The sequence below is a fragment of the Ursus americanus genome, chromosome 2, assembly GCF_024610735.1.
Source record: "Ursus americanus isolate L20-20 chromosome 2, mUrsAme1.1.p, whole genome shotgun sequence".
NCBI classification, from domain to species: Eukaryota; Metazoa; Chordata; class Mammalia; order Carnivora; family Ursidae; genus Ursus; species Ursus americanus.
Genome location: NC_142128.1, coordinates 49,522,362 through 49,547,347, shown reverse-complemented (window position 1 = coordinate 49,547,347; position 24,986 = coordinate 49,522,362). Strand labels below are relative to the sequence as shown.

General features: G+C 36.8%; 1 protein-coding gene across 1 annotated transcript in view; it reads left to right on the top strand.

Annotated features, from left to right (window-relative positions):
* Positions 1–24,986, top strand: part of TMCO1 (transmembrane and coiled-coil domains 1) — a 48,066-nt gene that overhangs the window by 22,228 nt on the left and 852 nt on the right. Inside the window, exon 6 of the mRNA XM_045809665.2 lies at positions 9,040–9,184. Coding sequence (XP_045665621.1) covers positions 9,040–9,184 — 145 coding nt within the window. The remainder of the gene's footprint in view (positions 1–9,039; positions 9,185–24,986) is intronic.

Sequence of the window (24,986 nt, the reverse complement as noted above, 5' to 3'; positions counted from 1 at the left end):
AGAAGTTTATTTCTCATTCCCACAAAGTCCGTCAGGGGACTGGGGAACTCTCCAGAACAGCTGCTGTCCATGTGGGGGGCTCAACATTCCAAACTACTGTGAGTTTCTGCCCGTTTCTATATGGGCTTCCATGACTGAGACAGGAAGAGCACTAAAGTCTTGCACCAACAAATAAAGGCTTCAGCCCAGATGAAAATGTGTTCTACTGACCCTAAGGTCATCGTTTATTTTAGCCTGGGATAGCTCAGAGTCTTGTAATAAGACAGGCTAATATTAGCAATAAATATTGAGAGTGTTTATTTCAGTATTAACCTGTCAGCAGTGTTTGGAAAAAAGAATGGAAAACAGGTTAGTAATGTAAATCTAATTTTCAAAGACTGTATCTCTTTAATGACGAGAGTGTTAACATTAGGCTTAAGTAGGGTGAAGTCTTGACTTGTAAACTAAGTTGTGAAACGTGGAAATGAATCATTTTGGCTTATGTTCAGTATTTACTGTAGGAGGTAATGTTAAATTACCTTTTTAGAAGAATTTGCTAGTTCTTTCATTCTTTTCTGTAGTTAAAACTAGAGCTTGGCATACAGTTTTGATTTGAATCTACGGTTGGTTTAGTTACTAAATGAAGCTAATATATTTGGTTATAATCATAGAATCACATAACTTCAAAGTATTATAACGTATTTCTCATGTTCCTTTCTCTTTTGAGTCAATAATCATTTTCATTTGCCTTCCGTTGATTTTTCTTCCTCCAGTTTTCAATTTTTTGTGAGTGTACTACATGAATATTATAGGTTTCAACTATTTTTAATGTTTATTCAGGTCAAAAAGCTGCATGCCATTTTTTTTTTTTTTGTGCCTCACGCTATGGAAGATAAGAGAAAATTGCCCAGCCTGAGCCCTCACGCTGCTTATTCCCTTCAAATAGAATAGACATCTATATAGGAAATATTGATTTACTAGTTAAAAATTTACTGTTCTTTTTGATGTAGGGGTCTTGTAATTTGTAGAAGATCCATTATAGAGAGAAATTTGAGAGAGAGAGAGAAATTTTATAACAATAACACCCTACCCCATCCATATTTTGCTTTTTTCTTGGGCTGCAGAACAGCCTGTCCCTGGTCCTCAGAGAGGCTTATTTCTCTTTACGTTATTTTCGAGACTCACTTGGAACCCATCATGTTCTCTGCCAAAGCAGCACTCTTCCCAATACTTGTGTGTCTTTCAGTGGTACTCATTTCTAGTCACCTGAAATTGAAAGCTTTATTGCTTCCCTCCCTCTCTTCCTTTCAGCACACATCTCTTATGTGTCCACCCTGTCCCAAATGTAATGCTAGACACTGAGTTATCTCTAACATTGTCAGTCCTCTGTTCCATCAGTAAACAGTTCCTGTTTATTCTACCTTTCAATGTCTGTCTAGTCATCCATCCATCTGCCCATCCTTCCCGCCCTCCTTCCCTTCCCTCTTCTTCCCTCTTCCCTCTCCTCTTCATCCATGCTGCACCAGCTCTTATCCTAGTTTCAGCTCATTGCCTTTCTTCTCTGCTATTACGCCCTGACCTTGGGCATGGCAGTAGCTTCCTAGATGCTCTCCGTCTTCAGGTGCCTCCAGTCACTGCAACATTAACCATCCCCCAAAGCATGTTACTCATTGTCTAATAACCACATCTGCTACTGATGGAATAGTAACTGTGTGTTGTCCACTGTTGGTCTTTATATATGTTGCCCTTGTAATCTTAACAGCCTTCTGAGATGAGGATTATAGTCTTTATTTTACTGATGAGAATATGAGACTCCAAGTTATTTAACTTGCTCAAGGTATCAAAGCTAGTTAATGTTGAGCTGGGATGTAACTCATGTGTCTCTGACTAAAGTCCTTAGGTAGCATCGTGCCACTCAGACTACTGACTTAAGTCCAAACTCTTTAACCTGGCTTTCATGCCATTCCATGCTTTGGCCCCACCTTTTCTTCAAACTTTTTCTTTTTACTGTCTACAAACCATTGTGTTCTAACTGCACTGTTCTCTGTTCCTGAGACACATATTCTTTCACATGAATTTTAGAATCACTCATGTACCAACTTCCCCTAACGTAATCCCATTTGAGTTTTGACTCAGATTTTATTCAATTTATATACTAGTTTTGAAGTGCTAGACACCTTTATAATTTTTAATATTCCCACCTAGAAGCATGGTGTTTCTGCTAAGTCTGTTTTATGTGCTTTTGTAGTTTCGTCCCAAATAAGTCTTGCATGTATTTTCTATCTTCTAGCTCATTACTACTGGTATAAAAGTAGGTTATCAGTTTTTGTTATTTTATTCTGAAACTGACCATCTTGCTGAATTCCGATAGGTTCTAGTAGGTTTTAATTTGGTTCTCTGATTTTTTAGATAGATAATCGTATGATCAGACAAATAACTTGGTCTTATTCTTTCCAAATTTTCCCCTCCCTCCTTTCTTCTCTGCCACCTTCTCCTTCTCCTCTCTAGTTCTAAGCTGAATTGAATGAGAACAACCAGAAGAGGGTTAAAATACTTAATAACAAAATAATAAAGATAAATCAATAAAGATGGGAACCAAATGAATTTAATAGTTGTATTGCTGCTTTGATAATTATGAAATTTCTAGAGGACTGCAGTTTTCAAAGCTATGTACGAGAACATGTGGGGGACGAAGCACTTCCCTCGTCAGCAGAGGCCCCATGGGTTTTCTTTGCAGAATTTTCATAGTATTGTCACTCTCGTGAACCGTTTAGCACTGAACAGCAGTCTCATGTGCTCCACAATGTCTTATGTATTTCCATTTTATTTTTCCACTCTTAAAGCTCTTGGGTCAAGGGCCATATCTGAAAAGCATATACTGTATAATAATTACTCAGCAGCTATTTGTTGATTATGTTTTTAGGCCTTAGACTGGTATTGAAGTGCCTAACTATTTATGCAGTTCATCAGTACAAGATAAAATATTAGACTCCTTTTCTTTAAGCCATAGAGGTCAAAGAAATCAAATACAGCATCTTCGGGAAGAAAATGTTACGAAAAGCTTCATTATGTTCAAGCTTCTTATAGAAGTCTCCGATTGGCAAGAACGAAGACTGTTCTTTGTTCTTCAGTATACTATTTTCTTTTTGTCAACTTTCTTATTCAGAACATTGGCAGCAGGAGCTTTTTAATTTGCTTGTTTTGTTTTATAATACTAGTGTGGAGGTTCATGTAATATAAGTGTTTTACTATTTATTCAAGCGCTGTATTGATTTTTTTATAAGACTTTATTTTTTTAGAGCAGTTCTAGGTTTACAGAAAAACTGAGAGGAGAGTGCATTTGTTACAATTGGTGAGCCTGCACTGACCCATCATAACCACCCAGCTTACAGTAGGAGTCACTCTTGGTGTACATTCAGTAAGTTTGGACAAATGTATAATGGCATGTATCCACCATTACAGAGTAGGTCAGCTGCCTTAAAAATCCTCCACTCCGCCTGTTTATCCCTTTCTCTCCCACCACCCGAGCTCCTGGCAAGCACTGATCTTTTTTACTGTCTCCATAGTTTTGCCTTTTTCAGAAGGTCATATAGTTTGATTCATACAGCATATCGCCTTTTCATATTGGTTTCTTTCACTTAGTGATATCCATTTAAAGTTCCTCCATGTCTTCATGGCCAATAGCCCATTTCTTTTTAGCACCGAATAATATTTCATTGTCTGGTTGTACCAGTTTATCCATTTACATCTGGCTTACTTCCAAGTTTTGGCAATTATGAATAAAGCTGCTGTAAACACCTGTGTGCAGGTTTTGGTGTGCACATAAGTTTTCAGCTCCTTTGGATAGACACCAAGGAGCACAGCTGCTAGGCTATAATTCATGTTTTTGTTCTGGTCTTTGTGCCCCGTGCATTTAAAAATATATATTATTATTATGTCTAAGACTGTGAGCACTATATCTCTGTTTTTTATAAGCTGGCATATGAAATGAAGGGTCTAATGCATATTTTGATTATATTATTCAATTTTAATGTAATTTCTCAGAGTTTCACCTTGACCATCATCTGTTTACTGTAGAATGGAATACACTATTTCTTTTTTCTTTTTTTTTTTTTTTAAAGATTTTTTATTTACTTATTTGACAGAGATAGCCAACGAGAGAGGGAACACAAGCAGGGGGAGTGGGAGAGGAAGAGGCAGGCTCCCAGCAGAGGAGCCCGATGCGGGACTCGATCCCGGAACGCCGGGATCACGCCCTGAGCCGAAGGCAGACGCCCAACAACTGCGCTACCCAGGCGTCCCGGAATACACTATTTCTAATATACCTTTTAATCTTAAAATTTGTTGACAGCTGGCATATTTTATGAAAAAAGCCTAAGGTTAGATGGGAAGGACTTGAATTTCCAGATTTCCAAAGAAGTAATAGGAGGTACTGCTTTTAGCTATTTATTTCTTTTTGGCTTTTCATCCTGGATCATTTCCGTAAAGCTGAAACATTACCATCTTAGAATTAGAAGAGATCTGAAAAGTCATTTAATCCCTTCAATAATACCTCTAGCAAATAATTTTCCATCCTGTTTAATAATTTCCAGTGAGGAGCCTGAGGATTTCTAAGATAATATACTTTTATTGAGCAGTTTTTAGGGTTTGAAAGTAATTCCTTTTACTGGACCAAAATATGCCTTCCTGTGCTTCTACTCATGAGCAAGTGGTCTTGCCCTCTGGAACCAGAGAGTAAGTGTGCTGAAAGAAATAATCTACCTAGGTATGATAGTATCTATAAGCTATATCTCTTTTTGCACCTTTTTCCTTCATTCCCCAACTCTTCTTTATTAGGCTAGACACTACTTCACTTAGCTATTACTATGACAAGCTTCAAGTCTCCTGGAAAAATTAATTCATTAAAAGTAAGAGTTCTTGGAAGTTTTTTTTTTTTTCCTCTCATATCTATGGCTAGCTTAAGGTCTCATGCATAGTAGATACTTTCACATGAATGAATAACTTACAGGACATCAATGGTTTTTCTTTTTTTTCCCTAAATCTTTTTTTTCCCAGCTTCATTGAGATATAATTGACATATAACCTATAACATTGTATATGTTACATGATATACATGTAATGATTTAATACACATATGTATTGTGAAATGATTACTACAATAGGGTTAATTAACACATCCTTCACCTCACATAGTTATCATTTTGTGGTGTAGTGGTGAAAACACTTAAGACTTACTATCTTAGCAACTTTAAGTATATAATACAGTATTGTTGACTATAATCACCAGGCTTTACATTAGATGCCCAGAACTTACTCATCTTGTAACTAGAGGTTTGTATCCTTTGACCAACATCTTCCTGTTTCTCCCATCCCCCAACCCCTGCTAACCACGAATCTAACTCGGTTTCCATGAGTTCAGTTTTTTTAGATTCTGCGTATCAGTGGTATCATACAGTATTGGTCTCTGTCTGTCTGACTTGTTTCACTTAGCATAATGCTCTCAAGGTTCATTCCTGTTGTTGCAAATGGCAGGATTTCCTTCCTTTTTATGGCTAAATAACATTCCACTGGGTCTGTGTGTATATAGCTATCTCACATTTGCTTTACCCATTCATTTGTCAGTGGACACTTAGGTTGTTTTCTTGTCTTGACTATTGTGAATAATGCTGCAATGAACATGAACTACAGATGTCTTTTTGAGATAGGAATTTATTTCATTTCTTTTGGATTTGTACCCAGAAGTGGGATTGCTGGATCATATGGTAGTTATGTTTTTAATTTTTTGAAGAACCTCCATTCTGTTTTCCATTAGTGGCCACGCCAGTTTACATTCCTGCCAACAGTGTACATGGGTTTCCTTTTCTCTACATCCTTGCCAGCATTTGTTATCTCTTGTCTTTTCGATGATAGCTATTCTTACAGAAGTGAATTGATATCTCATTGTGATTTTGATTTCTATTTCCCTGATGATGAGTGACATTAAGTAACTTTTCATGTACTTGCCCATTTGTATGTCTTATTTTGGAAAATGTCTTTGGAGATCCTCTGCCCTTTTGAAAATCAGATTTTTTTTATTTTTTTATTTATTTTTTTTTACTTTTGAGCCTTGAGTTCCTTATATTTTGGATATTAACTCCTTAATCAGATATGTGGTTTGCATATTTTTTCTCCCATTCCATAGGTTGCCTTTTCATTTTGTTGCTTGTTTCTTTTGCTCTACAGAAGGTTTTTCATTTAATGTAGTTGATTTTTGTTGCTTGTGCTTTTGGTGTTACATCCAAAAAATCATAGCTAACGTCAAGGAGTTTTTTTTTTTATATTCTCTTCTATGAATTTTCCAGTTTCAGATCTTACGTTTAAGTCCTTAATTCGTTTTGAGTTAATTTTTGTGAGTGTTGTAAGATAGAGATCCAATATCATTCTTTTGCATGTGGCTGTCTAGTTTTCCCCGCACCATTTACTGAAAAGACAATCCTTTCTGTATTCTTGGCTCCCTTGTCGAATATTAGTTGATATATGAGTGGGCTGATTTCTGGGCTCTCACTTCTGTTCCATTGGTCTGTGCATCTGTTTTTATGCCAGTATCATACTGTTTCGATTATTATAGCTTTGTAATATAGTTTGAAATCAGGAAGTGATACCTCCAGCTTTGTTCTTTCTCAAGATTGTTCTATCTACTCAGGGTCTTTTGTGATTCCATAAGAATTTGAGGATTGTATTTTCTATTTCTGTGAAAATTGCCATTGGAATTTTGATAGAGATTGTATTAAATCTATAAATGGTTTTGGGTAAAATAGACATTTTAACAATATTAACTCTTTGAATTTATGAACACAGATATCTTTCCATTTATATGTGTCTTTTTCAACTTCTTTCCTCTTTGTCTTAGAGTTTTTATTGTACAGATCTTTCTCCTCCTTGGTTAAATTTATTCCTGAGTATTTTATTGTTTTTGATGCTATTGTAAATGGGATCATTTTCTTTATTTCTTTTTCAGATAGCTCATTGTTAGTGTATAGAAATGCATAGAATGATTTTTGTATGTTGATTTTGTGTCCTGAAACTTTACTGAATTTGTTTATTGGTCCAGTTTTTGGTTTTTTGTTTAGCTTTTTGGTTACAATTTCAGGTTGAAAATAACAGAGTAAAATGATTATATAAGATGAATATATTGGGTTTGTATGTTAGCAATAAGAGAGGATAGCTTACATCTGTTCCATCCCTTCTCACAGTCTAACTGCACAGTACTATAGTCAGAGTGGTGTGCCCCGAGCAGCTTATTGTATATAGCATACAACCAGAAAGTACTGGGGCAACTGCACTTAACACTTCTTGTTAGAGAGTGGGAATATCTTCTCCTGAAAAAATGAGTACTTTTGATTGTTTTCGTGAAGTTAGTAGAAAAGAATGACAGTGATTACTTCAAGCAGATATTAAAAAACTTTTGTCATATGTAAGTAAAGTCACTTCATGATTGAGCCTTTTTCCCTGTGTAAATATATACTAGGAAGGCAGTTGGGAGTAGTAAGTGAACAGGCATACATATAGAAGATGTCAAGAGAAGATTCACTCTCTTCTATATTCTTTGCAGCACAGTTATCTAAGAAGCTCTTTAAAACCACAGTAGTTGATCTGGATATTTAGGGATTTTTTTTCCCCAAAGACAATGATGGTATTGCTACTTCTCTTTTCCCTCTCCCTCTGTAGAAACATTCTAAATACCAAGTGGCTTTTTTTTCTCTCTTTTTTAAATATATTTAAATTTTTATTTAAGTAGGCTCCATACCCAAGGTGGGGCTCAAACTCACGACCCTTAGGTCAAGTCGCACGCTCCACTGACTGAGCCAGCCAGGTGCCCAAGTATTTTTCTAAGAGGGAATTTTCTAGCTGTTTTAACTGGAATTAAAGACTTTATTTGGATAATTTAGCTGATGCAGTCATACATTTCTCTAATATTATGAAGTATCACTATCCTTAATCACATTAATTTTCATAATTTTCATTGAGTATACTACTTATTCGTAGAAAAGTATAAAAGAAGCTAATACCCCCAGCACCTCAATATAAATACTGATATGCATTTTCTTATAGCTTTCTTCTAAGCTTTTTTCTTTTAGAAACATTTCTATTTTAGAAAAAGTAAAAAGAATACTTTCCAACGCTAATAGTATGTTAAAAGTTATCTCAGATTACTGTGTATGCATTTTAAAAATCTACTTTTTTCATTCACCGCTATGAATTTCTATATCCATGAATTTCTATTCAGAAATGTTTAGCCTGTTTAGGGTGTGTATTGGGAATCTCTGAGTCTTAGAAAAGAGTGTTCTTAAAATCTTATTGGTGCCATGGTTCAGAACAGTGATTCTCAAAGTATGGTCTGGGGATTCCTAGAGCTCTTTGAGACTCTTGGGAAGTCCTTGAGATGAACATTACTGCCAGAGTAATTCTAAGATGTTATTTTCCTTTTTTATTCTTATTCTCTTTTTAGTGTACGGTGGAATTTTCCAGAGGCGTCAGGGCTTCATTATGTATATTATTGCAACAGCCTGAATACTGAAGCAACTATGAGAACCCAGCAGTATTCTGTTAAGCAAAACATTAAAGCCTTTGCCAAAAGAAAAAAAAAAAAAAGCCTTTCTTTTCACTTTGTTTTGGAAAAGATAGTTATTTTTCATAAAAATATTTGTGTTAACATAAAATGAATTAGTGCTACCTTTTAAATGATTCAGTAAATATTTTTTAGCATTCCTCAGTTTTAATTTATAAAGCAGTAAATAGTGATAGCTGTAACCTTTAAACAATGTAGGGATCTCAATTTTTCAGAGTGTTCAGGGCTTCTGATACTGAAAAAATTAAGAATCACTAGTTTAGAAAAAGATTGATGGAAAAATCTAGGCCCTTCCTTACATCCTTGTTCTTTAGGTCTCTTTTTAGAATATCATTCTTTGTTTTTTAGAGATCAAGGGACTTAGAGTTCTATTTCTGTCTTAGATTCTTCCCTGGAACTAAGAAGCTTGTCAGTCTTCCAAAAATAACAATTCTTTGTTTTTTCCTTTTTAGATTTGATGGCAGGGTGGTGGCAAAGCTCCCTTTCACCCCCCTTTCCTATATCCAAGGACTGTCTCATCGAAACCTGCTGGGGGATGACACCACAGACTGCTCCTTCATCTTTCTGTATATTCTCTGTACCATGTCAATTCGACAGGTGAGTGACCATATCCAGTATTAAATACATATATTCTTCCTTGCTCTCACACCTGAATTTAGCCTTTACTTCTTTAATATTAGAAATGTTTTAGAATCCCAGTGGATCCTCTAAAGCTGTTTTATTTTATTTACTTCTTTATTTATTTTGAAGAATATATTCATTTATTTGACAGAGCACAGGTAGGCAGAGGAGCAGGCAGAGGGAGAGGGAGAAACACACTCCCCACTGAGCTGAGAGCCCTATGCGGGGCCAGTCCCAGGACCCTGGGATCACAACCCAAGCCGAAGGCAGAGGCTTAACCAACTGAGCCACCCAGGTGCCCCTCTAAAGCTCTTTTAAATTTGTATAGGTCTAGATTACTGATTGTTTGGGATGGGCAGTAGCCATAAAACCAAACATGTTTCCATATCCCATTTTTAGAGCTCTTAGGTTCCTTCTTCATTACAACCATCTAAAGATACAAAAGTGAAGAGCGGGTTTGGTCTTCTCAGTATCATTTCTTTTTTTCTTTTTCTTTTTCCTTTTTTCTAAGATTTTATTTACTTGGGTGGGTGGGAGAGCACAGAGGGAGAGTTAGAGGGAGAAGCAGACTCTCCGCTGAGCCGAGAGCCCGATGTGAGGCTCAGTCCCAGGACCCTGGGATCATGACCTGAGCCAAAGGCAGACGCTTAACTAACTGAGCCACTCAGGCGCCCCGATATCATTTTTTCTCTATTATACACCAGTGCCTTTTGGCACTTCAGGAGCACAAATAAATGTAATAATTTGATGATTTTAGGTTATTCACAGTTGAGATACTCAAGTCTGTGTTATAGAATTTACATTTGGCCACCATGATTATCAGACATTCATAATAAAAAACAGAGCCATGAGAGAAGTATAGATGGTTGGGAGAGCCCAGAGAGAAACCTAGCATTTGATTAGTGGGGAAGATTCAGGCAGAAAGTTTAGATAATGAAGTAGTTTTTGAAGTAGGACTTTAAAAAGTGAGAGGGGTTAATTAAAGTCTCTGGCTTAAGAACTTTTTATATTTCAGTTTTTGAACACACTGCCATTCAGCAAGCATCGCCATGGGGAAGTTGGCACATGAGACTTGTATTTCTTCTTCTTCTGAATACTGTCAATAGCAGCAGAATTTTTTGGTTGGCCTGGCGTGTGAAAATAAGTAGGAAATGGAATTATAGTTTGAAACTTGTAAAGATCTTCATGATCTTACTGCTTAATGTTTTCCCCACTTCATCTCTCATTCAGCACTCCAGCCATTCTGACTTGCCTGGCAGTTTCCATGTCCCACACATCCAGATCAACTGTTTGTGAATGCTCTTCCTTCTGTCTGGCTGCCTCCCACTTCCTCCTTTTGTAGATTAAATGCAGCCAGGTCTCAGGACTTTCTGGCATCATTTTCTGACACTTAACTGCTTTCTGAAGGATAGAGTGAGAGGAGCCTGACAAGGTGGAGAAATACCAGATGACTATCTGAATTGTCTAGCAAAAAATCATTATGTTCTGAACTGTTGCAGTGATGAGAGGGGTGAAAGAGAGGGGGCAAAGTTGAGACATACATGGAAGTGAAGCAGCAGAACTTAGGGAGAAAGAAGAAACTAACGAGAGTCCCAGGTGTGGGTTTGGTGACCAAATGGAGACTAATCTCACTAAGAGCGGGGGAATGGAGGAACGAAGCGTAGGTTGGTTAGAAGATGAGCTGTTGGAGAGGTTTATGGAGCAGCTAAGTGGGTATGTCCACCAGAAGCTGTATTCTTGTGTAGCCGAGGTGTGTACTACACTTTCAAAAATGTCTCTGTAGTGAAGCATTTAGTCTAACTAAACGTGGAAACCTAGACAATGACAACATAGATATCTCTTGTTAGTTTAGCAGAGGTCCGTTGATGTCCAGAATATTGCTCTTAAATTTAATTATTTAAATCTGAAACTTTTAATTGCAGCTTATGTCCAAATATTAATAAAGCACAATGATGTATACATTCCACTTTCAGCAACTAAGAGCAATTCTACTTTAAATTACATTCATGGTGCACTGGGTGTTATACGCAACTAATGAATCATCGAGCTTTACATCGGAAACCGGGGGTATACTGTATGGTGACTAACATAATATAATAAAAAATCATTAATTAAAAAAAATTACATTCAGATATTAATACTTCATGTGTGACGGCTCACAGTACTCATTTTAGATGCACCATTTGTGCTGCTACCTGGACATTGCTACCTAGAAATCACTATCAAAACTGTAGAGTTTTTAAAGTGAAATAAATGTTAAGAATGATCATTGAGGAAGTTCAGGTCAAGCTGGTCTTTAAACTCCGTTCTGTCATTTCAGACAGTCTGGTGAGGTATTTGTTTAGCAGTTAATTTTATCAGGAATGCAATGCTCATTTACTGTGGTGGTCAGCAAATTTTGTGTTAAGGTCTGGATAGTAAATATTTTTGTATTTACTTTTTAGACCATATACTCTGTTGTAACTACTCAACTCTACCATTATAGTATGAAAACAGTCCTAGACGGTATGTAAATGAATGAGTGTGGCTGTGTTCCAGCAAAACTTTATTTACAAAACCGGGCAAGGGGCCAGCCATAGTCTGCTAATCCCTGAAGGTTCAGGCAGAGACTGTTGTAGCTCCTCAGCTCTGCCATTATAGTATGAAAGCAGCCGTAGACAATGTGTAAATGAGGATGGCTGTGTTCCAATAAACCTTTATTTATAAAAACACGCAGTGTACCAGCATGATACTCTTAACCCCTGAGAACCACAGTGTACAATACGTGCTATAAAGTTAAAATAGGAACAGTAGATCCTACACTGGCACAGCTTAATAAAATAATTGCTTATTGAGTGTAGAGAAAGGGAGGAAAGGGGCAGCAACCCCCCCCCCAACACACACACACATACAGTCAATGTATTTTGAGCCAGGAAGGATGCGTACTCATTTTTATTTCTACTTGTCCCATTGCATGCACTAATATTAATAAGAGAAGTGTAGAAGAGCTATAGCTTGCATAGCTAATATAACAGTGTTGTATTTGAGAGATTTCTTTCTTTTGGTATATGGTTCTCCTCCCCAAGATCAACGGTGAGTTCTGACTTGTTGCCACATCCTGAGTGGTGCTCGTCTTGGGCGGTTAATTTTATTACCCCAGTTTTAAACAAGGTATTCTAATATATTAAAAATTTTAGAAAAATCACCGAAGTGACCTACTTTCATAATTTTTTATTTTACTAGCTACATATGGTTTCTGTACCTGTTCCTCAGTAATTGTTAGCATATGTACTGGAGGATTGTGAACTTCTGTCCAGTCTGACATACCTTTGCATTTGAAGTGTTACTATGAAAAGTATGCTTCTCTCTTTGAATTAAAATGCTTGTTAGCTCGCTATTTCCGTTTTCTGTTTTGTTGTTTTATTTGCATTTTAGGATCTTAGGTTACATGGTAATTGTGAAGATGCCTGTGAAATGAGCAGCCATAAAATAGGAGGCTTTCAGAAATTCAAATTATAGACTTACTGTGATTTCCCCAGTGAGGCCATCCTTAGGCAAAGAAGTAGGCCACTTGGTTTCAGATATACACTGTGGCATAAAGTAGTTTTAAAAGAACATAATGAATTGGGGTTTTTTGTTTGCTTTGTTGGGGATATAAAGTGAAGCGAGTGATGGGGAAACTAATATAGAATGATTCAAGTTTCCATAATGATTGGTCATATTCTTCATCATATTATTAAAGGAGTTTTTGTTTATCTGTCTTTGCTTGTTATTTTTATCTATATTTTCTCCTTTCCTCTCCAGCTCTTTCAAGGTAGTGATTTCTTAATTGTCTATATATCCCTTAAAGTACCTGTGTAGCTATATATAGTACCTAGTATGCACCTGAAAAGTGTATGTTAAACAAATAGTAGGGGCTACACCAAAGTGTGAATTTATGAACTTGGCAAACTGGGGTTTTACCATTTTTTATTCCCAAGAGCCAGGTATGAAAAGGCATGTTTCTGCCAGCCTCACCCACAGAAATCGCTTTTGAGTTTTTATCCATCTGAGAGATAAGAGTTGCTACCTCATTGTAGTTTTAATTTGCATTTTGGCTTGAGCATCCCCGTTTGTCTAAGAGCTGTTCATAGACTCTTTTCTTTCTTTGGTGGCAAGAGACTGTGTATGCCTTTTGCCTATTTCTCTATTGGGTTGTTGGTCTTTTTCTGAATTTTTAGCTCTTAATGTAGGAGGTTAGCTCTCTGGGTGCTGTAAGTCGCACATAATTTTTCCAGCTTGTCATTTGTGTTTCGTTTTACTTACAATGATTTTTGCAATGTAAAATTTTATTTGTTTGCTGGATTTTTTTTTCTTTTTCGATCAAATTTGTCTTTTATGGCTTTTGAATTTTGAATTATGGCTAGAAAGTTCTTCTGCATTCCAAAGTTAAAAGGAAATTCATCTTTGTTTCCTATCAGTACTTTTTTGGTTTCATTCTTTGCATTAAATGATGAGCTGATCCATTTGGAGTTCATACTGGTGTACCTTATTCTTTCTTTGCTCTCTTCTGCTTTGCCAACTATTATGTGATTTTTAGGAAGGAAAACAAAAAAACATGGAATCATTTGAGATCACAGTTTGCCTAATTCTTTTTTTCAAAGACTAAGAAGCCCGATGGGTCAAAAGAATGCAGTGACATGAATGTTTGGTCTTGAATCTGTTATGCATGTGAATAGGACAAATGCCTACCAACAGCCTAGTAGTATTTTCTCTGGAGTGCCGAGCTAAATTCACCTTTGAAATGTGAAGGTCTGTTCAGTCCTGGTGACAAGTGTTTGAGTGGAAGCTCTCCTCCTTTCTTGACACCTTGTTTAGATAAGAGGTCTTTTGAAATGTGCTAGTGTCCTAGGGTGGGCTAGGCAGTGTCAGTCTGAACCCTTAGAGTAAAAGAATGTGGAGGAGTAGGCCAAATGTATAAATGTCATGCCTGGAAAGTCTCAGGGGGTTAAACTTATCAGTGTGACTACCTGTGGTAGCCGTATTCCTGCAGAATTCTCCAGCTAATCCTCTATGTCCAGATGGTACTTTCTGGTTTCCTATATTCAGTAATTCCAGTGCTTTTAATCTTTCTCGTTTATTGTGTTAAAATACACATAAAATTTACTATATAACCATTTTCAACTGGACAGTTCTGTGACATTTAGTAGATTTACATTGTTTGACAACCATCACCACTGTCCACCTTAAAACGTTTTCATCTTCCTGCACTGAAAATCCTACACCGACTCCATTACCCATACCCCTCAATTCCTGGCAACCACCATTCTACTTTCTGTCTCTGCAAATTTGACCACTCATATTTGTGGATTTGATTTCATGTAAGTAGAATCATATAATATTTGTCCTTTTGTGACTAGCTTGTTTTCAGCGTTCATCCACGTTGTGGCATGTGTCAGCATTTCCTTCCTTTTCCAAGGCCAAATAATATCTCATTGTGTGTATATACCCCAATTTGTGTGTCTGGTCATCTGTCCGTGGACACTGGGTTGCTTCCACTTTTTGCCCGTTGTGAGTAATGCTGCTATGAACATGGTGTATCAATGTCTGTTTGAGTTCCTGCTTTTACTTCTTTTGGGTATATACCCAGGAATAGAATTGCTGGGTCATGCCGCAATTTTATGTTTAATTTTTTGAGGATTCTCCAGCTGGTGTTCACAGCTACTGCATCATTTTACCCAGGACTGTTCATCTTAAGGCTTCAATTCGCCACCAACCTGAAACCATTTATTATAGGGTAATTTTTCATGTTTATGTTTCAGTGAGTAAAACCATAATTTCATTTGCTCAGGGTTAATTTTTATGCTAAACATGGAAAAACCATGTATATTTTATGCAAGGTACCTCCAGCATTGAGGGTAGCCTTGCTTGTTTTAACAGGGAAGTCTTCTTATGGTAGTAAATTAGAGTATAGCATCTAGGAGAGTGAGAAACATTTCTGTTATTAGTGCCTTGAAAGTGTCAACAGTTTAATTGCTGAAGTGATTAGATACATTTACCACTGGCTTTCCTGAATTTATGTTTTTAAAGTCTTTTATTTGTGAAAGATTATGACTATACTTACATATGTCAGCTAATCAGAGCTCTACAGTGCTAACTGGAATCCACTTCTTTCACTAAATGTGAGTGATGGTGCAGTTAAACCAACTAGCTCTATTGCCTTCATGACAATAATGCTCCCCTTAATATGACGGGGGTATAATATTAAGTTGAATTAAGGACATGTCTATGCTTCAGTCATCTTCCCCCAATCCTTAAGAGATCACTATCACATTAGTAATAACCCCTGGATAGATTGTTTTTTCATTTATTCACTCAACAAAGTCGAGCACAGATATGTATCAGGCTCCATGCTGGATGCTTAGTATACAGTTGTAAACAAAACTGACACATAATTATGGTCCTTGCTCTCATGGAACTTTTGTTTCTTTTTAAATTAGAAGGTTAATTTTTCTACCTGTAACTTCACTTTAAAAAACATTATCAAATATGAGGATATAGAAATACATTTAAAATTATTTCTATTATATTAGTCATTCAGAGTAAAGCAGATGAAACAAAGATTGAACTTTGCACCTAAACTAACACAATTTTATGACGTATTACTAGTTCACGTAAGTATTTGTGAATCTGGTTTTCATCTAGTACGTATCTTTTCCCATGCTAGGATGTTATTAGTTAATTAAATGATTCACTATTGCCTTAAGAGGTTTCAAGGGAAAGAAAAAGTAATGCGATAACTGATCATATAATAGATTTTAAGACCCATTACTACTTCAGAAACTTTAAAGTGATGGTGAGAGAGCAGGAATGCTTTGGAAGGCTGAGGAGATACAGTGTTTGGAGGTAAAATACCAGTGTTTGAATCTCGTTGCCCCTTTATTGGCCGAGTGTCCTTGGGAATGTCAACCTCTTGGAGTCTCTCTGAGTCTCAGTCTTCACAAAGGTGAAAGAGGGTTGGTGGACAACCTCACCGTTTTATGATTATCAGAAGACAATGATACAGAATGTTAGCAGTTCTTAGGGTCACGCTTTTTTAAAAGATCAATTAGTGCCCCCTCCTTTGGGCTATTTTTAAAATTAATATTTATTCCCCAGCCCAAGATAGGATAAAGTTGCTTTTTATAGATTGAAACAGGGTGATATGTCACTAACTGAAAATAAATTAAATACCTTTTCTCATTTTATCTTTCTCCTTTCTTAAAATTCTTTAATGCGTAGTGATTAAATGATTAGTGGCCTTGACCTTCACACCGCAGCTATTTCTTTTGTGTGAATTTGCAGCAGCGGAAATGGTAGGTCTGCCAGCTTCCAGCAGGGGTGTTAAGTTAGTCCGGGGGTAGTGACGGAATTCAAGAATAGAAGGAAATTTCCTTAATTCCCAAAATTAAAGTACTTGCTTTTTTTATTTTCTTCTTCTTATGAGTCAGTAATAGATTATGTAAATGGTGATCTCCTCTATAAAAAGTGCTCTAAATCGCAGTAAAAACCCAAGCAAACTTACCTGGTAAACAGCTAAGGGGAAACTGGCCTATTCTTACGAATTTATACAACTGTAAAACCTGTGAATGGAATTCTCTTTCTTTGAAAGCAAAAAGGATTAGTGGTTCTGAGGAATAATGGAGGAAAGAGTTGTGTTTTTTTTTCTCTTTTGTCACCCATATCTTAACATACAACTTTCTGTATCTATGACTAGATCTGAAAAAGTATCAGTGAGAATTTGTCATTGTCTCGTTCAACACGTATATGTGCTCAGGAGAGTGATAAAAATAAGTAAATTTTATTTTTTTTCACTCTTGTGTTTCTTAGGGCAAAAAATTTTGATATGCCGCGTGTATGTATAAAAGCAGGTTCTAATTATGCCGCGTCAGTATATCTTAAAGCCATCAAAATGAGAATACCAAATGCCTGCCATCTCCTGCTCCTCATCATTAACATATGTCACTTTATTTAAGACTTAGAGCTTAGTTCATTATTAATGTCAGTATAGCTCATCTACAAGCAGAGTGTTTTCATTTTTAGTACTTCAAATCAGTTAGAGAATGCAGGTGGTTCAGAAAATGATAGCTTAACTAGGAAGCGAGAAGAACAGATTATTTGGCATTACCTTAATCTGATCTCTTTGTGAATTGTTTCAGTGCATGAGTTCAAGGTTTTATTTAGAATATTGCCTGTCATTACTGAAGAGTGATTCAAGTCTTTATACAACGCCAGGAATTCTTCTTTGATGCTGAGAATACAGGGTAAAAAGCAATAGTTTGTACCTCTGTGAAACTCATAATCTGTGTGGGAAGACAGACCCATAAGTAACAGTAGAGTATGCTTGATGCCCTCGGTATGTGTGTGCATGTACAAAATGGTATCAGAGGAAAAACACAGTCTATGGAAGCAAAGTGGCTTAGGGATGAAACTAAGATTTTATACAAAGGGGCCATTTTAGTTGTATCTTGAAGGATGAGTAGGGCTTTTCCAATCTTATCAGAGCATTCTTTTTTTTGTTGTTTATTTTTAAGACTTTATTTATTTGATAGAGAGCACAAGTAGGCAGGGTGGCAGACAGAGGGGCAGGCAGAGGGAGAGCAGAGAGCCCAGTGTGGGGCTCGATCCCAGGACCCTGGGATCATGACCTGAGCCGAATGCAGATGCTTCACCGACTGAGCCACCCAGGCGTCCCTTATCAGAGCATTCTTGGCATCCGAAGTAGTGTAAGTAAAAGCACAGAGGCTTGAGAGCAGGGAGTGAATAGAAGACTCCTCAGTGCAGAGTTGTTGGTGGGATGTAACAGGAGCTGAAGTGTGCGGCTGCTTCTGCCAGTGCCTCACAGTGCAGCAGCAAGTGATTCCTTTGTCTCTCTCTCTCCGTGTTGCTTATACTGTAAGTCTGCTGGTGACAGATACTCTTGATCTTCATTTATCTGAAAATATTTTTATTTTATCTTTATATTCTTAAAGGATATTTTCACTGGAGATGGAATTTTGGGTTGACTGGGTTTTTCTTATTTGTTTGTTTTAATCCTCTCGGCATTTTAAATGCATTTCCACTATCTTCTGGCCTCCGTTGTTTCTGATGAGAAGTCCTTCACATCTTTATATCCCTGTAGATAATGTGTCCCTTTTCTCCAGTTGCTTTTGGATTTTTTTCTTTAAGTCTGGTTTTCAGCAGTTTGGCTGGATATGCCTAGGGTATTACTTTTTTTTTTTTCCTTTTTAATGCTGCTGGAATTTTTTTCCTGCCCATTCCTTCTCTCTTCTTTTCTGATGCCAGTTTCTTACATGTTTGTCTTTTCAGTATTGTCTAAGAGGACCCTGAAGCTCTGTTCAGTTTTTTAAAATCTTTTCCTCTCTGTTCGTTAGAGAGGATAATTTCTGTTAATCTGTGTTTAGTTTACTGACTCCTCTGACATCCCTATCTGAGTTAACCTTAAGTGCACACAATGATTTTTAAATTTTGATATAATACTTTTTAGTTCCAGAATTTCTGTTCAGTTTTTTTTTGTTTTTTTTTTTTGCTATCCTTCTCCTTGCTGAGATTTCCTATTTCTTAATTTATTTTGAACATACTTTATGCCCTTAGGCAGAGTTATTTAGCTGCTTTTTTTTTTTTTTGAAGATTTTATTTATTTATTTATTTGAGAGAGAGACAGCACTCAAGAACAGGGGTGGGGTCGCAGAGGGATAGGGAGAGAGAGAGAGAGAGAGAGAGAGAATCTCAAGCAGACTCTGCTGTGAGCAGGTAGCCTGATGTGGGGCTTGATCACATGACCCTGAGATCATGACCTGAGCGAAACTAAGAGTCGGACACTTACCCGACTGAGCCACCCAGGTGCCCCTATTTAGCTGCTTTAAAATACAGTCTTTATCTACTGATTCCAACATTTGGATGATCTGAAGCTTGGGTTCTGTTGCCTACTTTCTTAAGTATGGATCAGGTTTCTTGTTTGTTGGCATATCTAATTATTTTGGATTGTGTCTTGGACATTGTTATGATAGGTGGTAAGTACTCTGGATTCTGTTATTCTTTGGAAGAGTGTTCAGTTTTTTTAGTTAAGCAGGCAGTTAACTTGGCACTCAAACTCTATACTCTGTCTCCTTTGTGGTAGGCAGTACCTGAAATCTCAGTTATTTTAGTCTCAGCTGGGCTGCTTGAAGGCTGTCTCACACTTGGCATAGTTTAAGAGATTTGGGCAGAGTTTAAATGTAGTTTTGAATTTCTCCTCTGTGACTATTTTCCAGGGTTTTCTCACTCAGTTTTAAGCTGCTGGGGTCACCCTAATCCCTGTCTTTTGGTTTTTCAAACCAGTAAGGCTTAAGTTTCATTCTGAGTTTTAGATACCCCACTCCTTACCAGTCACATCCTACCATTCATTATAGGATTAAAAATACATGCATACGTACATACGTACATATATAACATACAAACATACATCTTGTCTTCCTGCACTGAACTAAAATTCAGAATATTCTCCTTGACTGATCCTCAGATAAAGGGCTAAATGGGACCTAAGGGAATTTTCATTGGAAGATGGTTAGGAGAAAGACAGAGATTTGGATTGACACTTGATCACCTGACATACCCCCACCCCCTCAAAAAAAAACACCTTTATCATAAGCAAGGCCTTTAGACAACCTAGGACAGAAAATGTCCGTCTGCATTACCAAGGAAGTGGCATTACTTTACTGCGATTTGATGTGCTCGTGTTCCTTTCAGAATTTTGATTTCCACTTTGCAAGATATGTGTTGAAATCTGCAATATAATTTGTTACAACATAGTCACGTTCTAGAACTCTAGAGCCACAGGGACTTTGGCTCCTCGAAAGTGCTTGATGGGAAGCCTGAAGGACCCAGCAGGAGGCTTCAGGTCTCTAACAGTATTTTATCTGTTTTCTGTGGTGGGTTTTTTCATGAGATTTTGTTTAAAGAAAGGATTCTGTGGCCGAAAGGGTTGAAAGTGATTGATCTAGTCATTCCCCTTCTTTCCATGGGGTTGGGCATCTGGGATTCGGTAAGATGAGAAGACTTTGCCTTATTGCTGCTTTGCCTGGTTTGCCAGAACCAGGCCTCAAGTCTTCAGACTGCTGACCCCGTGGTATTTCAGGTGCCCTAGTGTACTGCCTTTGTTTTCAGTAAATATTTCATCTCTACATCATTCTCCAGTACAGCTAATTTAGACAGAATGCGAAAACCCTGGGGCTCTTGGGTGGGGCCATCTGAGTTGATAGGATTTCCATACAGCTTTTTGTATCTAAAACAGATTATGTTATGGTAACTTGATGAGAAATTGTAATCAGGTGGAAGTGAAGGCTGGTTGCTTGATGCCAGAGAAACTAACAAAGAATAAACTAAGGATTGCCATGGCCGAGTTATTTTAGCTAAATGACTAAGGAATAACATTTAGCAGAATGTGTTTATGGCTAGTGACCTGGGTCTTCCCAAAATATCCAGTTAGCAACCAACAACTTCCTTTTCTTGATCACCGGTTCTTATCCTTTGCAAAGAGGAAGGAACGCAAATCCTGTAATGGTATTTTTCTGGGTTTCCTGCCAATAGAAGGCATGATTATGGGAAAATGTTTTTCCTTTGTTTTTCCCTTCTGACATACATACACTCCTCAGTTGTTACCCTATTACACAGGACTGGACAGAAATTCAAAATAATTGTTCTATATTTTTCTATAACCTTACCAAATCTTACTATATTTTGCATGTATCTTAAGTATTCTTCCATATCATCTTCATAATATATTAAAGCTTTTGTCTTTTAGCAAAATGCATATTTCTAAGCTAAATGTTACTAAGAAGACCTGAAAAATTGGAAGAGAATTGAGATTATAGGAAAGCAGTCAGGTCAAGTTTAATAGATAAAGTTGTTGAAAGACATAACGGAGATAATATATACAAAAGTATCTGCGACAGTGTCATGCTCAGTAAGAATTTATTGAATCACAGTCTGACAGTTGACTCTTTTCCTCATCTGCATGTAAGGACAACAAGCCTGCCTCACTGAGTTGTGAGGATTAAATGAGAACATGCCTGTGAAGTACTTAGAACAATGTTTAGCACTATCTCAAAGTGCTAGAAATATCTGTCTTTATTTTAAATTATCCTATTTAGGGGCGCCTGGATGGGTCAGTTGGTTAAGCATCTGCCTTCAGCTCAGGTCATGATCCCAGGGTCCTGGGATCCCGTTTGGCAATATTTCAAAAAGTTAGAGGCAAGGAATGAGAAAAGGGTATAAACCGTTATTTTTCATGTATCTTTACAGTTTTTTTGTGCATTTTGTATAGACTATTTTTTAAAACAGTTTTAGGTTCCCTGCAAAATTGAGCAGAAGGTACAGAGATTTCCCATCCAGTCCCTGCCACCACGTGTGTGCAGGGTCCCCTACGACACCCCCAGCACCAGAGCGCTGTATTTGTTCTAGTCCGTGAACTTACAGTGGCCCTTCATTATCGCCCAAAGTCTATGATATACAATAGGGTTCACTCTTGGTGTTGTACATTCTGTGGATTTGAATTATATGCATTTATTTACTTTTTCAAAGATTTTATTATTTGAGAGAGAGAGAGAGCATGAGCAGGGAGCAGGGGGCAGAGGGAGAAACAGGCTCTCCACTGAGCAGGGAGCCAGATGTGGGGCTCGATCTCAGGACACTGGGATCATGACCTGAGCTGAAGGCAGACGCTTAACTGACTGAACCACCCAGGTCCCCCTGCATGTATATACTTAATAATATAACTTACTCATGTGCTCATACATAGTCTTCATAACAGAATGTATTTATAGGCCAGGTCTGCTTCAAGATTTTTTTTATTACTAAGATAACGATCTCTTAGTGGTTTAATAGAGGAAAACTGTACTTTGAGTTGTATGTCAGTTCACGTCCTGACATGTAACCTCTCTGTCTCAACTTTCTCATCTCCAAGGATAACTGAGGACTGGCATCTAGTCCTTGGAACTATTTGTAAACTTTAAGGTGCATAGAAATGTTGGTTGGTATTACTACTGTGGAGAGAATGGTGACCTCTTCTCTTTTACCCATCTTTTTTGCATCTTGAGAGCATCGGTTAGCTCCTACACCGAAAAGACTTCACAGACAGGGAAGCAGAGAAAATTTTATCTAAGAAAAGCCATCAAAAGACCTGGGTTCATTTGTGAAACTATAAAAATTTAAATAGATTGTTTAAAATTTCACTAAAGGGTAAGATTGCATGCAATAAATAGAAAGCATTTATATTAAAATACAAATACTTGAGTAATATAACATTGATAAACTTAGTGTTCCCAAAGGAAGCCTGCGACAAGAGCCACAAGGAGAACAAAGTATAGAGCTGCCTGGATTTCCATGAACTTCAGCCTTGCCGCTAAAGTGCCTCCATTTTAACATTTTTGTTGCTGTTTGAGCTCTTCCCCATCTAGAGCAGTGGACTTGTGTCCAGTAGTCATTTAGATGTTTCTGTTTCATAAACGAGACTGTCAACAGTCTACCCCCCAAAATATTTCCTATTTTCCTTTGAGTTGTATCTTTAAATTACAGTAAACCTGTAATTTAAAGGGCATCAGAGGTTTTATACTAGTCTTTATCTCTAAAATGTTAAGGACTCACTTAATTGGCACCTGTCTCTACGGAATAACTGATCAGGGATGTCTAGTATATTTTGTCTAGACTGTATCATTGTGTTTGTTAACTAGACAGATGTATTTATCAGCCAATTCTGTAATATTCTTTCAAATTTTATCTTTAAGGTAATTTCCCATAATGCCTTGCTTAATGCTGGATACATTGTAGTTAGTCAGTAAAGATTTACTGATTAAATAAAAGAAATTGGAAGTTAGTGACATTATATCATTTGGTCTTATTGTTTTGTGCACCTTTTTTAGAAGTAGTCATTGAAGGAGTTATTTTTATTATAAAAATAATAAATTTTTATTTATTTATATTTATATTAAATTTATATTTATATAAATATGTTTTTTATATTTTATTTTTTATATTTTATATTTATATATTTATTTATATTTATATTTTTATAATATATAATATATAATTATATTATACATTATATTATATTAGATTAGATATATATTTATATTTATATAATATAATATATAATATAATTATATAATATATAGTATATATTTATATATGTAAATATAATATATATATTTATATAAAATTCTCCAGCTTTACCAAGAAGAAGCGGGCTGATCTAATGATTGATTTTTTTTTTTTTTCCTTAGCTGCTTCCCAGATTTCTTTTTACAGTAAAGCACAAGATGGATGGGGAGATGGGGTAACTGGGTGATGGACATTGGGGAAGGAATGTGTTGTAATGAGCACTGGGTATTATATAAGACTGATGAATCGCAGACCTATAGCCCTGAAACAAATAATACATTATGTGTTAATTGAAAAAAAAAAAAAAAAAGTAAAGCACAAGCCGCAGGATTGTGAGTGTGTGAGTAGATGGATAAATGAAGTATTTTGTGATAAATGTGATTCGAATGAGTTCTTAAAGTTGCGTCCTCATATTTACATATTCTGTTATATTCTGATGGTGTGCTGCGTCAGAAATCTAAACACTCAAATCTGTAGCCATCCTCCTTCCCAGTGGTGAGGGATTGAGGGATTGTATACACTTCAGAGAAGTCTGGTTATGGTGCGTTCTATACAGTGGGTGCTCAGTGACTACTGAGTGAATGTACGCACGCTCGCCTGCCTACCAGTGGGGTGGAGTGTGTTCCGAAGACCAGAACTTGAACGTAGGAAGTACTGTGTAAGATGATCCATCTGATGATGAGTCAGAATGCATGGGTTTTAATTCTAACTCTGCTCTTCATTTAGCTTTGTAATTTGGGACAAACCAGCACATTTTTCCAAGTTTTCATTGGAATTCCTCAAATACAAAATGAAAGGATTGAGCAAGAGAAAGTAGACGATCTTTAAGGTTTTTCCCTCTTATGAATGCTGTACAAAATCTTAACACCTGACCTTTCACTGAAGCTCTCCACATTCACAAACCCTGTCACTTCCCTCTTTACAAAGGCATAGCATTTAATCCCCGCATCACCCTCTCCATTCACGGTTTGCTCTCTGGTACGCCCACACCTGTCTGTTCCTACCAGGTGAGTCATTGCTTTGTAAGAGCCTGTATTTATCCCAGAACTGTTTATGCTGGTTTACTTGTTATATTTATATAATTTAATTTAATGTTATAGTAAGTAATAAAATGTGAGTATAAAAAGTGGTTTCTATGAGAACGACTTTAATGAAGGTGAATTAAAAAAAAAAACCCTGCTGAATTAGATATAATGAGACAAGTGAAAAGATGAGGGGAGGCGCTAGAAATCTGGGAGGGTTCTGGACTCAGATTGCTTTGCAGGAACCTAAGTTCCCTTACCACTTTGAAAAAACTGAAACTGAGTATTTCAGCTGCAGCTTTAGATGATGCAGTAAGGACTAAATCCAGCTGATGAGCCATATTCAAAGAAAAGGCCTTGCTGTAAGAAATAGCTAATGAATATACTTTATATGCTTCGTGTCGAAATAAAAGATTACCTCTTTTGTGATTCTCCACTTGAAAAAATCAGCTTCTTTGGTTGTGGACCAAGGTCCCATTAGGTGAGAGGGCTTTTACTGGCCTGTGATCTCCGTCATGTTGTAGACCTTTTAAAACATAACACGGTGGTAGTAATTGTCCTATTTTAGGTCATAATGGTACTTTTAATTTATATACCTTCTCTTCTTATGGGATCTATGTAAA